At 44.8% G+C, this 13,732-nt stretch overlaps 1 protein-coding gene across 3 annotated transcripts in view; it reads right to left on the reverse strand.

The window, feature by feature from the left end:
• Nucleotides 1-13,732, reverse strand: part of gmip (GEM interacting protein) — a 72,821-nt gene that overhangs the window by 18,014 nt on the left and 41,075 nt on the right. For all 3 annotated transcript variants that reach the window (XM_078429533.1, XM_078429532.1, XM_078429534.1), the window contains 7 exons: nucleotides 13,533-13,658; nucleotides 11,790-11,854; nucleotides 9,537-9,647; nucleotides 6,772-6,852; nucleotides 4,427-4,621; nucleotides 1,058-1,195; nucleotides 306-496 (listed from right to left, as the gene is read on the reverse strand). In XM_078429533.1, the coding sequence (XP_078285659.1) occupies nucleotides 306-496; nucleotides 1,058-1,195; nucleotides 4,427-4,621; nucleotides 6,772-6,852; nucleotides 9,537-9,647; nucleotides 11,790-11,854; nucleotides 13,533-13,658 (907 nt within the window). The remainder of the gene's footprint in view (nucleotides 1-305; nucleotides 497-1,057; nucleotides 1,196-4,426; nucleotides 4,622-6,771; nucleotides 6,853-9,536; nucleotides 9,648-11,789; nucleotides 11,855-13,532; nucleotides 13,659-13,732) is intronic.

A 13,732-nucleotide genomic window follows, 5' to 3' on the forward strand; every position in this document is an offset into this window, starting at 1 on the left:
CCTACACACACTATTTTACATTCTTACCAAGCCAATAAACCTACAAACCTGAGCATCTTTGGAGTGTTTGGGAGGAAACTGAAGATCTCGGAGAAAACCCACGCAGGTCACGGGGAGAACGTACAAACTCCGTACAGACAGCACCCGCAGTCGGGATCAAACCCGGGTGTCTGGCGCTGTACGGCAGCAACTCTACCTCTGCGCCACCGTGCCGCCCGAGACACTTTGTGCCTATCTTCCATTTTGTCTGATTGCTCTCAACATCTATGGGTCAAACCCTCCCAACCAAGCTCTGAAACACTGACCTCCTGCTGGGGGTCGCGAACTCCTCAAATTCATAGCTCTCTGTCGACTGTGCATTCTTGTCCAAGTTCTGGATAAATTCAAAGTATTTCTGGGCAGGCTGGTATAGTTGGAGATTCTCATGCAGTGACTGCATGGAACGTGGCACCTCTTGTATCTGTTCCTGCTTCATTTGGAACATGTTCATGGACACCTGTCGATACCAACACAGGAAGGGTTACAATTTACCTATTGAGGTATGCGTCTGTAGAATTGCAAGAGCCTTTTGCCCCGGGAGTCACTCCCATGTCAGATGCAACATGGATTAAACAGGGTGGGAGCTGGGGGTGGGCACTAAGAATGGGCCAGTGGGAGGGTGAACCCGGGCAATGCCTCCAGTGCCTTCAAGATCGTCTGCAGGAGGCGCCCAGGGACACAAAGATGGCCGTGCGAGGAGAGGAGAGGAGAGGGACGTCGGTTCACGGGAACATCGAGCTCACGGGCCAACCGGACTGTGGACTTTGAATGTAGACACAAAAAGCTGGGGTAACTCAGCGGGCCAGGCAGCATCTCGGGAGAGAAGGAACGGGTGACGTTTCTGAACATTCTGAAGAAGGGTCTCGACCTGAAAGGTCACCCATTCCTTCTCTCCCGAGATGCTGCCTGTCCCGCTGAGTTACTCCGCCTTTTTGTGTCTATCTTCGGTTTAAACCAGCATCTGCAGTTCCTTCTTACACAAAAGTGAAAGGGAAACTATGTTAGCTGATGAGCTCACCACTTTTAGTATGTTGTCGCCAGAGCAGATGAGTTTGCGTAGCTGTGTAATAATATCCACTTTTATTTTCTCCAGTTCATTGCGTCTGAAGTTGGCCTCATAAACACAGTTCTTATAATGTATTTCAGCCTCGTGGACCTATGGGGAAGAGCGGTGGTTAATGTTTATCAGCATTGAAGGGTGTACATCCATCTCACGGACTGTAAAAGTATAACTGATCAAAACATCGAACTTTCATCTGCAAGACACTATTATTTGAGCTTAGCTAGATCCAATTATCACGTTATGTATTTGACAAGGGAAATGTAGATAGGGAAAATAGACACAAAATGCTGGAGCAACTCAGCGGGACGGGCAACATCTTGGGAGATAAGGAATGGGTGACGTTTCGGGTTGAGACCCATCTTCAGACCCAAAACGTCACCCATTCCTTCTCTCCAGAGATGCAGCCTGTCCCACTGAGTTACTCCAGCATTTTGTGTCTTTCTTCGGTGTAAACCAGCATCTGCAGTTCCTTCCTAAGCATGTACAATAGAGAATTCTGGTCGTGTTGTTCCAAAGTCTCAATCCTCATCCACTAACAAAAGGTGAAAATTAATAGAAAAAGACAGAATTCATAAATCATTTAGTTTTGTTTAGTTTATTGTCACGTGTACCTTTATACAGTGGAAAGGTTTTGTGCTATCCAGTTAGCGGAATGATGATACATGATTACAAATTAACCATCCAGAGTGTACAGATATGTGATAAAGGGAACAAAGTTTAGTGCAAAATAAAGTCCAGTATTAAAGTCTGATTAAAGATAGTCCAGGGGTCTCTAATGAGGTAGATGGGAGGTCAGAATCACTCGTTGTTAGAAACTCAAGCAGAATCAGTGTTCAGCTTCAATGCCTACAATGATTAAACTGTCAAATGTCTTTGAGATTCAAGGCAAGTTGGCACATAGGATCCAAAATCAGCTTGGTAATTAGGAGCCAGAGAGTGGTGGTGGAGGATTGCTTTAGGGATTGAAAGTCTAACCAATATTCAAAAATACATCAATATTCAAAAATACATCAACAGCGGTAGAGTTGCTGCCTCACAGCGGTAGAGTTGCTGCCTCACAGCGGCAGAAACCCAGGTTCAATCCTGACCTCAGGCACTGTCTGAAAAGGAGTTGGTACGTTCTCCCCGTGACCACGTGGGTTTCCTCCGGGCGCTCCGGTTTCCTCCCACACACCAAAGGCCTTCAGGTTTGTAGATTAATTTGTTTCCATAAATTGTCCCTAGTTTGTAGGATCCAGAACTGGGATAACATGGAGCTAGTGTGGTGCAGGTGATTGTTGGTCGGCATGGACCCACTTTCCACGCAGTGGTATCTCTAAACTAAACTAAACAAAACTGGCTGGATGGAACTCATTCACGATAAGCGTATGTGATATCTTTGGAATTTTAAGTAGTATGAGTCATACATTTTGAATGGTAGGGCCCCAAGGCATATTGGATATTGAAAGAATGCAGGAAACTAGCTTCATTTAGAAAAGATCTTTTGCTTTCAAAATTCTGAATCCATTATTAAGGACGTAGGAACATGCCATTCGGAAACTGATAATACAATTGATAAAATCAACAATATCTTAAGAAAGGGAAGTCGTGTTTGACAAACAAAATAAAGTTCTTGGAGGATGCAATGAACAAAGTTGATAAAGGGGAACTGGTAGGTGTAATATATTGAGGTTTCAAAAGCTTTCAATTAAATGTGACATAAAAGGTTACAAGGTACCATTGGAGGCACATTGGAAGCATAGTCAGAGGATTAGACAACTAACAGAAAGCAGGCAAAATGTATAGGAAGGATTTGCAGATGCTGGTTTAAACCAAAGATAGACACAAAAAGCTGGAGTAAAACTGAGCGGATCAGACAGCATCTCTGGAGAAGGGTCCCAAGTTCACGTTACAGGAGTAGAATGAGGCCATTCAGCCCATCGAGTCTACTCCACCATTCAATCATGGCTGATCTCTGCGTCCTAATCCCATTTTCCTGCCTTCTCCCCATAACCCTTGACACCCATTCTAATCAGGAATTTGTCTGTCTCTGCCTTAAAAATATCCACTGATATCCACTCAACCTGAAACGTCACATTTTCCTTCTCTCCAGAGATGTTGTCTGACCCGCTGAGTTACTCCAGCTTTTTGTGTTTACCTTGGGTCTTTTCTTGTTTGGAAAACTATTAAATTGTTGTGCGTTACCACATTGATCAGTGCTGGGGCAGTAACTATTTACAGAGTATATTAATTATTTAATGTTTACATTGCATTTTTAGCCATGCTTGTGATTAAAAGATACAATAGGTAGCTCCAGGTTGTGAGCACACAGTCTGCAAAGTGATCGAGAGAAGTATGTAAGTTTGAGTTTAGTTTAAAGATAAACACAAAATGCTGGAGTAACTCAGTGGGACAGTCAGCATCTCGGGAGAGAAGGAATGGGTGACGTTTCGTGTCGAGACCCTGCTTCAGACTTCTTCTCCTCAAGGTATGTCAACTTTGAGTTTAGGTTATTGTCACATGAACCGAGGTAAGGATGTACATTTAGAAAGGAGATATGGAGAATTTATTTAGTCAGAGTGGTGAATCTGTGGAATTCTTTGCCACAGAAGGCTGTGGAGGCCAAGTCAATGGATATTTTTAAAGGCAGAGATTGACAGATTATTGATTAGTACGGGTGTCAGGGTTATGGGAAGAATGATCAAATACATCTGAAAAGATAGTTCAGAACATGTCATTAGTTGCTACCTTTTAGTTGATAGCCGAGCTGTGAAAAACAACTCTACTGCGCTTGGAACAGCAAATTAGCCTATTTGTATTCAATTCTTGAAATAACTTTCCAGGTCAAGGCGCTACAATCAAACCAAATTGTGTTTTTCCAGAACCAGGGGCCACAGTCTGAGAATAAAGAGTAAGGCCATTTAAAACTGAGGTGAGAAAAAACTTTTTCACCCAGAGAGTTGTGAATTTCTGGAATTCTCTGCCACAGAAAGCAGTAGAGGCCAATTCACTGGATGAGGTTAGATAGAGCTCTATGGACTAGTGGAATCAAGGGATATTGGGAGAAGGCAGGCACGGGTTACTGATTGTAGATGATCAGCCATGATCACAATGAATAGTGGTGCTGGCTCGAAGGGCCAAATGGGCTCCTCCTGCACCTATTTTCTATGTTTCTATGAATACTTCAATGGACACAGAATTATCAAATACATCAGAAAAGATAGAGAACAACTCGACCGCCTTGGAAACAGCTAACTATTTGCAGCAAACAGCACTCAATTCCATACTTGATGGGCCGAATGGCCAATTTCTGCTCCTAGAACTTCCGAAGCCCGGTTTACTCACCTTCATCTGTGCTTCATCCTTTGACCGTCTGCGTCTCTCCAGAGTCTTGCTGGCACTCCCTGGGTTGTTGCCGCCCATACTCAGTGAAAGCTGATCTTCCTCTGCCTTGGTACTTTGCTGCTTCGCTTTTTCAAATTCCTCGCTGCGTTGGAAGTACATGTGTCTCGATTTCCGCAGCCCCGTTAAGCTGTCATTCTGCAGGTAGAAAGAGGTTTACAGCCTCATCACCAGCTCTCTCCCTCTATGTATTTGATGCATTCAGCCTCATAGTTACTAGCACAGTTACTAATTTGAGGAAGGTCTTTCTTATTATTGAGGGAGTGCAGCGAAGGTTCACCAGGTTAATTCCCAGAATGGCGGGACTAACATATAATGAAAGAATGGATCGACTGAGCTTGTATTCATTCACTGGAATTTAGAAGGATGAGACAGGACTTATAGAAACATATACAATTCTTAGGAGACTGGATAGACTAGATACAGGAAAATTGTTCCCCATGTTGGGGGAGTTCAGAACTAGGGATCACAGTTTAAGAATAAGGGGGAGGCTATTTAGGACTGAGATGACGAAAAACCTTTTCAGTCAGAGAGTTTTGAATCTGTGGAATTCTCTGCCACAGAAGGAAGTGGAGGCCAATTCACTGGAGAGAGGTAGATTTAGCTCTTAGGGCTACGGAACCAAGGGATATGGGGAGAAGGCAGGAACGGGGTACTGATTCTGGATGATCAGCCATGATCATATTGAATGGGGGTGCTGTCTCGAAGGGCTACTCCTGCACCTATTTTCTATGTTTCTATGTAAAAATTATTATTTGTGTTTAATCTGATAATCTATTATCTGCCAATTAACCTAGAAACTTGCACATCTTTGGAAATTGGGAAGGAGCAGGAAGAACCTGTAGACACAACTGTAGTCAAGATGGAACCCAGGTCTCTGGCGCTGTGCGGTCGGTAGCAGCTCTAAAGCTGCGCTAGTGTGCTGTAAATAATCATTAACAATGATCTTGCCATCATTCCTTTTGGATAGACACAAAATGCTGGAGTAACTCAGCGGGACAGGCAGCATCTCTAGAGAGAAGGAATGGGTGACGTTTCGGGTCGAGACCCTTCTTCACGTCACTACATCCCATCTTTTACAATCCTCATCTGAAAATCCTGTCTCCAGGTTTGCACTATAATAAACCTGCCTTATGAGCTCGAGTCTCTGGTGTGGAAATCGGTAACTGTGACTTTCAGACTTGCACATGAGGATGCTATCCACTGAGTCAGGGTACATTGGCACATGTTGTCATGGTGTGTGGTCTTAGCTGAACTGGGGAGAGAGAGGATGAGGGGTAATGGGTCATAGAGTCATAGTCATAAAGTCGTATAGTATGGAAACAGACTCTTACATAGAAACATAGAAACATAGAAAATAGGTGCAGGAGTAGGCCATTCGGCCCTTCGAGCCTGCACCGCCATTCAATATGATCATGGCTGATCATCCAACTCAGTATCCCGTACCTGCCTTCTCTCCATACCCCCTGATCCCTTTAGCCACAAGGGCCATATCTAACTCCCTCTTAAATATAGCCAATGAACTGGCCTCAACTACCTTCTGTGGCAGAGAATTCCACAGATTCACCACTCTCTGTGTGAAAAAAAACGTTCTCATCTCGGTCCTAAAAGACTTCCCCCTTATCCTTAAACTGTGACCCCTTGTTCTGGACTTCCCCAACATCGGGAACAATCTTCCTGCATCTAGCCTGTCCAACCCCTTAAAAATTTTGTAAGTTTCTATAAGATCCCCCCTCAATCTTCTAAATTCCAGCGAGTACAAGCCGAATTCCTTGATCTACGTCCCCTTTGATCTCTTGTTTTCACACCTTATCCTTCCACATCTCTCGCTTCCCTCTCTCTTGATGCTCAGTCTGAAGAAAGGTCTCGACCTGAAACGTCACCCATTCCTTCTATCCTGAGATGTTGCCTGTCGCGCTGAGTTACTCCACCATTTTGTGTCTATCTTCAACAGTGTTTAGTTTTAGCTTAGTTTAGTTTGGAGATACAGCGCGGAAACAGGCCCTTCGACCCACCAAGTCCGCGCCGACCAGGGATCCCCACACATTAACACTACCCTACACACACTAGGGACAATTTTTACATTTATACCAAGCCAATTATTCTGCACAACTGTACATCTTTGGAGTGTGGGAGGAAACCAAAGATCCCGGAGAAAATCCACGCAGGTCACGGGGAGAACGTACAAACTCCATACAAACAGCACCCATAGTTGGGATGGAACCCGGATCTCTGGCGCTGCAAGCGCTGTGAGGCAGCAACTCTACCACTGCGCCCATTTCACTCACCATTCTGCGTAATTCTTTCTGCCATTGCTCTTTGAATTCTCGTCGTTGTTTTTCCAACTCGTTTTTAACCTTCATTAGCGGCTGTTTATTCAAAAGCAAAAAAGAGGAAACAATTTAAAACAACTTCTTTAGTCAGTGGGTGGTGAATGTGCCTCAGAAGGCTGTGGAGACCATCAATGCATATTCTTAAGGCAGAGATAGATAGATTATACATTATTAGTCAGGGTTATGAGGAGAAGGCAGAAGAATGGGGTTAGGAGGGAGAGATAGATCAGCCATGATTGAATGGTGGAGTAGACTAGAAGGGCCGAATGGCCTAATTCTATTCCTATGACTTATGGATATAGAAGAAAGCATGGAAGATAAACACAAAATGCTGGAGTAACTCAGCAGGTCAGGCATCATCTCTGGAGAAAATGAATAGGAAACATTTTTGGTTGAGACCCTTCTTCAGGCTGAATCAGGGGAGAGGAAAACTAGAGGAATGAAAAGGAACAGAACAAATCAGAGCCAGCACCGATGGCCAATGAGCCCACAAGGGTCCATTGTTGGCTGCTCAGTTTCATCAACTATGTGGGATGGAGACAAAGAATAAGTCGAAAATTTGGCTAAACCTTACTTGCAGATTTCACTCAAAACACTAATCTTATATTAAAAGATTAATTCCCTCAGTTCTTTTATGTATAAGAGACATTTAGGGCGGCACGGTGGTGCAGTGGTGGAGTTACTGCCACACAGCGCCAGAGACCCAGGTTTGATCCTGACTACAAGGGGTGTCTGTCTGCAGTTTGTATGTTCTCCCTGTGACCTGCATGGGTTTTCTCCGAGATCTTCGGTTTCCTCCCACACTCCAAAGATGTACAGGTTTGTAGGTTAATTGGCCTGGCATAAATCTAAAAAAAAAACTATCCCCAGCGTGTGTAGGGTAGTGCTAGCGTGTGTAGGGTAGTGCTAGCGTGTGTAGGGTAGTGCTAGCGTGTGTAGGGTAGTGCTAGCGTGTGTAGGGTAGTGCTAGCGTGTGTAGGGTAGTGCTAGCGTGTGTAGGGTAGTGCTAGCGTGTGTAGGGTAGTGCTAGCGTGTGTAGGGTAGTGCTAGCGTGTGTGGGGTAGTGCTAGCGTGTGTAGGGTAGTGCTAGCGTGTGTAGGGTAGTGCTAGCGTGTGTAGGGTAGTGCTAGCGTGTGTAGGGTAGTGCTAGCGTGTGTAGGGTAGTGCTAGCGTGTGTAGGGTAGTGCTAGCGTGTGTAGGGTAGTGCTAGCGTGTGTAGGGTAGTGCTAGCGTGTGTAGGGTAGTGCTAGCGTGTGTAGGGTAGTGCGGGGATCGCTGGTCGGCACAGACTTTGTGGGCCAAAGGGCCTGTTACCGCACTATAACTCTAAACTAAAAAAAAACTAAGAAGGAAACGGTGTCACCGTCCTCTGTATCTGCCAGAGTAATTAGGAACATAAAATCTGGAGGTATAAAGACTAAGATTCAGTTTTTACTCCTCCAGATTTTATGTTCCTAAGTACTCTGGTAGATAATAAACTAATTTATGTTTCCTTCAGCTTCCCTGCTAACTGAATGATAATATTAAATGGCTGTTGATTGCATAATAACTAACAACATCCATCATTTAGATAATAACAAAGTAAACTCTGGTGCTGAAAACTTACAAACTTTTGGTTCAGAGTTACAGTTCCTCTCCACACATGCTAATCTCCCTAAAACCATATCTCAAATATTCACATTGTATGCCAATATTTTATTTTATGAATCAATTACTAAATAAAAGGATACAATTATTTTCCTTAATGAAAAGGAAGGTATGAGTTCGTCCAATGAGGGGCCTTTCATTTTGTAGGAAGGAACTGCAGATGCTGGTTTAAACCGGAGATCGACACAAAATGCTGGAGGAACTCAGCGGGACAGGCAGCATCTCTGGAGAGAAGGAATGGGTGACGTTTCGGGTCGAGACCCTTCCTCAGGCAGTCTGAAGAAGGGTATTGACCTGAAACGTCATCCATTCTTTCTATCCAGAGGTGGGACCTTTCATGAAGTGTGACTCAAAGATTTTTTCCAATAAGAAGTTGTGTTAACTTCGTTACTCATACTAGTTAGAATGGGTTTAGTTTAAAGTTTGGTTTAGAGATACAGCGTGGAAACAGGCCCTTTGGCCCACAGAGTCCACACGCTAACACTATTCCACACACACTCGGGACAATTTACAATTATACCAAGCCAATTAACCTACAAACCTGTACGTCTTTGGAGTATAGTTTAATTTAGAGATACAGCTTGGAAACAAGCCCTTCAGCCCACCGAGTCCGCACTGACCAGCGATACCCCACACATTGACACATCCTGCACTTACTAGGGACAATATTATATTTTACATTGATACCAAGCCATCTTTGGAGTGTGGGCGGAAACTAAAGATCTCGGAGAAAACCCACGCAGGTCACGGGGAGAACGTACAAACTCCGCACAGACAGCACCCATGGTCGGGATGGAACCTGGGTCTCTGGCACTGACTGTACGGCTGCAACTCTACCGCTGCACCACCGTGCCATCCCCTACTTACACAAGGATTATGTGAGGTAAATAGAACAGATTCATTTAAGGGGAAGCTTTGTTAGACACTTGAAGAAAGGAACAGAAAAGAAAATATGGGCTGATCAGATCAGGTTGTTTGCTGTTTAAAGCTTCAGGCTCAAGCAATAAAAGGCACAAATATCTCAGCAATACTATACCACTTCTTAACAATTCTAAATTCACCAAACCTCTCACCTGGATGTATCTATTATGCTGCAGCAAACTCATGGTTTTGATCGACTTATCTCCTTGTTGGATGTCGTGCTGCAAGGCCATTGTGTAGGTGTATTGGAAGGGCATGGATTTCTGTTGGGGAGATATGAATGACTGAGATAGTCACAGAGTCATAGAGTGATACAGCGCGGAAACAGGCCCTTCGACCCAACTTGCTCACACCGGCCAACATGTCCCAGTTACACTAGTCCCATCTGCCCGCATTTGGTCCATATCCCTCCAAACCTGTCCTATTCATGTACCTGTCTAACTGCTTCTTAAACATTGGGATAGTCCCAGCCTCAACTATCTCCTCTGGCAGCTTGGTCCATACACCCACCACCATTTGCGTGAAAAAGTTACCCCTCAGATTCCTATTAAATCTTTTCCCCTTCACCTTAAACCTATCTGGTCCTCGATTCCCTTACTCTGGGCATCTACCCAATCTATTCCTCTCATGATTTTATACACCTCTATAAGATCACCTCCTGCACTCCAAGGAATAGAGACCCAGCCTACTCAACCTCTCCCTATAGCTCACACCCTCTAATCCTGGCAACAACATCTGCATAAATCTTCTCTGTACCCATTCCAGCTTGACAACATTTTTCCTATAACATTGTGCCTAGAACTGAACACAATACTCTAAATGCAGTCTCACCAGCATCTTATACAACTGCAACATGACCTCCCAACTTCTACACTTGTTAACATCATTTAATCACTCTCTATACATTCAAGAATCATTGATGCACAACAGTTATTTTCTTTTAAGGCCATGGTTTTGAAAAAGAATCTAAAAACTCCCCTTTTTTGAAGGCTAACATAGCAATGTAGAACGTGATTTTGTGGTTGAATTGCAGAACAAATGCAGAGGGTGGTGAATCTGTGGAATTCTTTGCCACAGATGGCTGTGGAAGCCAAGTCAGTGGATATTTTTACGGCAGAGATTGACAGATTCTTGATTAATAAGGGTGTCAAGTGGTTATGAGGAGAAGGCAGGAGAATGGGGTTGAGAGAGAAAGGCAGATTAGCCATGATTGAATGGCAGAGTAGACTTGATGGGTGGAATGGCCTAATTCTGCTCCTAGAATTTCTGAATGTATGGACAATTTGACATTAAGATAATAGATGGAGCAGCTCAAACGGACTAATGAACACATTCTGGAACTCATCCTTTCCCATGCTGAGTGTCAAACTCTGCTTCTCAATTTCACGTTCAATTTGGAGTCCCACCAGGACACATCTGGAAGGTCCTGATACTCTCCTGGAAATGCTTTGGGTATTATGTGGTTACAGATTCCTCAAGCATGAAGCAGGCCCCTTGGTGTAGTGAGCCCAGACAAATCACCAAGTACCCAATTTATTCACACCATATTCCCATCAATTCCCAGAAGATTCGACCAACCACCGATGCCGTAATCATGTATTGTCTTTCCGCTGACTGGTTAGCACACAACAAAAGCTTTTCACTGTACCTCGGTACACGTGACAATAAACTAAACTGAACATTGGCAAGGGGAATTTACAGGGCAGTTAAGTACAGTACCAACGCATACATCTTTGGGATGCAGGGTGAAATGGAAAAGAAGCACCTGGAGGAAACTCACAGGTATGAGGGGAACACAATGCCTGAAGTCAGGATCAAACCCAGGTCACTAGAGTGGAGGCAGCAGCACCACTGTGATGTTTAGTTGATTTCATGAATGAATAAATACTTTATTGTCACATGTGACAGGTCACAGTGAAATTCTTTGCTTGCACACCCAAGGTATGCAAATGGTCTCTACATAAAGGGCGCTGACAAAGTTACAAAGTACGCACTGTATCCGCACCAGACCCCCGTTTGTTCTCCTCCTCCCCCCCCCCTCATGGCGGTCCCCCCACGCCAGGTCCCCATTGTCCATTGTTCTCCCCCCCCCCCCCCCCCTCACTGCAGCCCCCCATGCCAGGTCCTCCATTGTTCCTTCCCTTAATTTACTGTCACGTGTACAGAGGTACAGTGAAAAGCTTTTTGTTGCTTGCTAACCAGTCAGCGGAAAGACCATACATTATTACAATTGAGCCGTCCACAGTGTACAGATGTGCCACTGTGCCATCTCCAGAACTCTGTGGTCCTTTCAATGCCAACTTTGGGGGTGTATGTTTGCATTCCCCAGTCCATGAGGAGATCTCCGTACATGTCTCATCCAAAAACCCACCAAGATACAGCGACCTTCAGTTTGAACACTTTACCTCTTGGTTAATCGAGCTCTTGCTTGCTTCTGCCATTTTCATTATGCTCTTTGAGAATTCAATCTCTGTAAAACAAAGACACTGTTAGGGGGAATGGCAACATTTCTCAAGGAAAGAACTTCCTAAGTCTTTATGTTCCATCATTTTGTGCAGAGAAATGGGTGCAGAGCCAGGTCACAAATCCATAAACGTATAGGTTTTCTTTAGAGATACAGCGCGGAAACAGGCCCTTCGGCCCACCGGGTCCGCGCCGACCAGCGATCCCCGCACACTAATACTATCCTACACACACTAGGGACAATTTACAATTTTACCAAGCCAATTAGGTAAAAGGACACCCCATTAGGTATTCACCACATTTCAGAGCCATCGTAGGCAGTAGACAATAACTTTTAATCTTGGTCCGCACAGAGTCACTGATCTCATTCGTTTTGTGTGAAATGTCTCCAATAGTTTGTATTTTTGCTCAAGGTTCCAGCATCTCCAGTCTCTTGTCTCCATTCAACTTATTTGTGCACTGTGGACTGCTTGATTGTAATCATGTACAATCTTCTCACTGACTGGATGGAATGCAACAAAAAAGCTCTTCACTCTACCTCAGTACACGAGTCAATAATAAACTGAACTAAACTACAGTGGTGTAACTCAATGGGGTCAGGCAGCATCTTTGGAGAACATGAACTATCCATGTTCTCCAGGATTTCTTCCTGACCTGCCGAGATACTCCAGCACTTTGAGCCTTCTTTTGTAAACCAGCATCTGCAGTTCCTTGCTTCTTTACTTTACTTATACAGCACAGAAACAGGCACTTTGGCCCACCGAATCCGTGCCGACCAGCGATCAGCCCCTACAATAACCGACACTGGAATTTAGAAGGATGAGAGGAGATCTTATCGAAACGTATAAGATTATTAAGGGGTTGGACAAGTTAGAGGCAGGAAACATGTTCCCAATGTTGGGGGAGTCCAGAACAAGGGGCCACAGTTTAAGAATAAGGGGTAGGCCATTTAGAACTGAGATGAGGAAAAACTTTTTCAGTCAGAGAGTTGTGAATCTGTGGAATTCTCTGCCTCAGAAGGCAGTGGAGGCCAATTCTCTGAATGCATTCAAGAGAGAGCTAGATAGAGCTCTGAAGGATAGCGGAGTCAGGGGGTATGGGGAGAAGGCAGGAACGGGGTACTGATTGAGAATGATCAGCCATGATCACATTGAATGGCGGTGCTGGCTCGAAGGGCCGAATGGCCTCCTCCTGCACCTATTGTCTATTGTCTATTGACACACACTAGGGACAATTTTACAACTTACCAAAGCCAATTAACCTATAATCCTGCATACTTTTTGAATGGGGAAGGAAATCGGAGCACCCGGAGAAAACGTATACGGTCACGGGGAGAATGTACAAGCTCTATACAGATACCACCCGTAGTCAGGATCGAACCTGGGTGTCTGGGGCTGTAAGGCAGCAACTCTACCGCTGCACCACCGTGCCACCCCCTAAATGTTATTGACTGAGGATAGGCTCATGGGCGCACAGCTTGAAATGCTGTCAACACACACTGTGCAAGAATAAGACACTGAGCGCTCTGTTCTCCCCGCCACACGGTACCAACGTGCCAGTACATCACACGGTCTGAGGAAATGCCTCGACTCAAAACGTCACCTATTCCTTCTCTCCAGAGATGCTGCCTGTCCCGCTGAGTTGCTCCAGCTTTTTGTGTCTGATCTGCTAGTCACACTGCTCACCCGCACAGGTCCTCTTGTCCATCCACAACAGCAGGTCCTTTGTGTACTTGGTCCAGTGCTTGGCGTAACTCAGGGCAGACTCAACCCCATCCATACACTTCATCAGCATCGCATCAGCTTCCTCGGCTGCAGAGAGAGCACAGGGAGAGCAGGTCATGGGCCAGCCTGCCTTGTCGCAGACAGAGCCTGACATAGAGCTA

The sequence above is a fragment of the Rhinoraja longicauda genome, chromosome 37 (assembly GCF_053455715.1).
Source record: "Rhinoraja longicauda isolate Sanriku21f chromosome 37, sRhiLon1.1, whole genome shotgun sequence".
Lineage (NCBI taxonomy): Eukaryota > Metazoa > Chordata > Chondrichthyes > Rajiformes > Arhynchobatidae > Rhinoraja > Rhinoraja longicauda.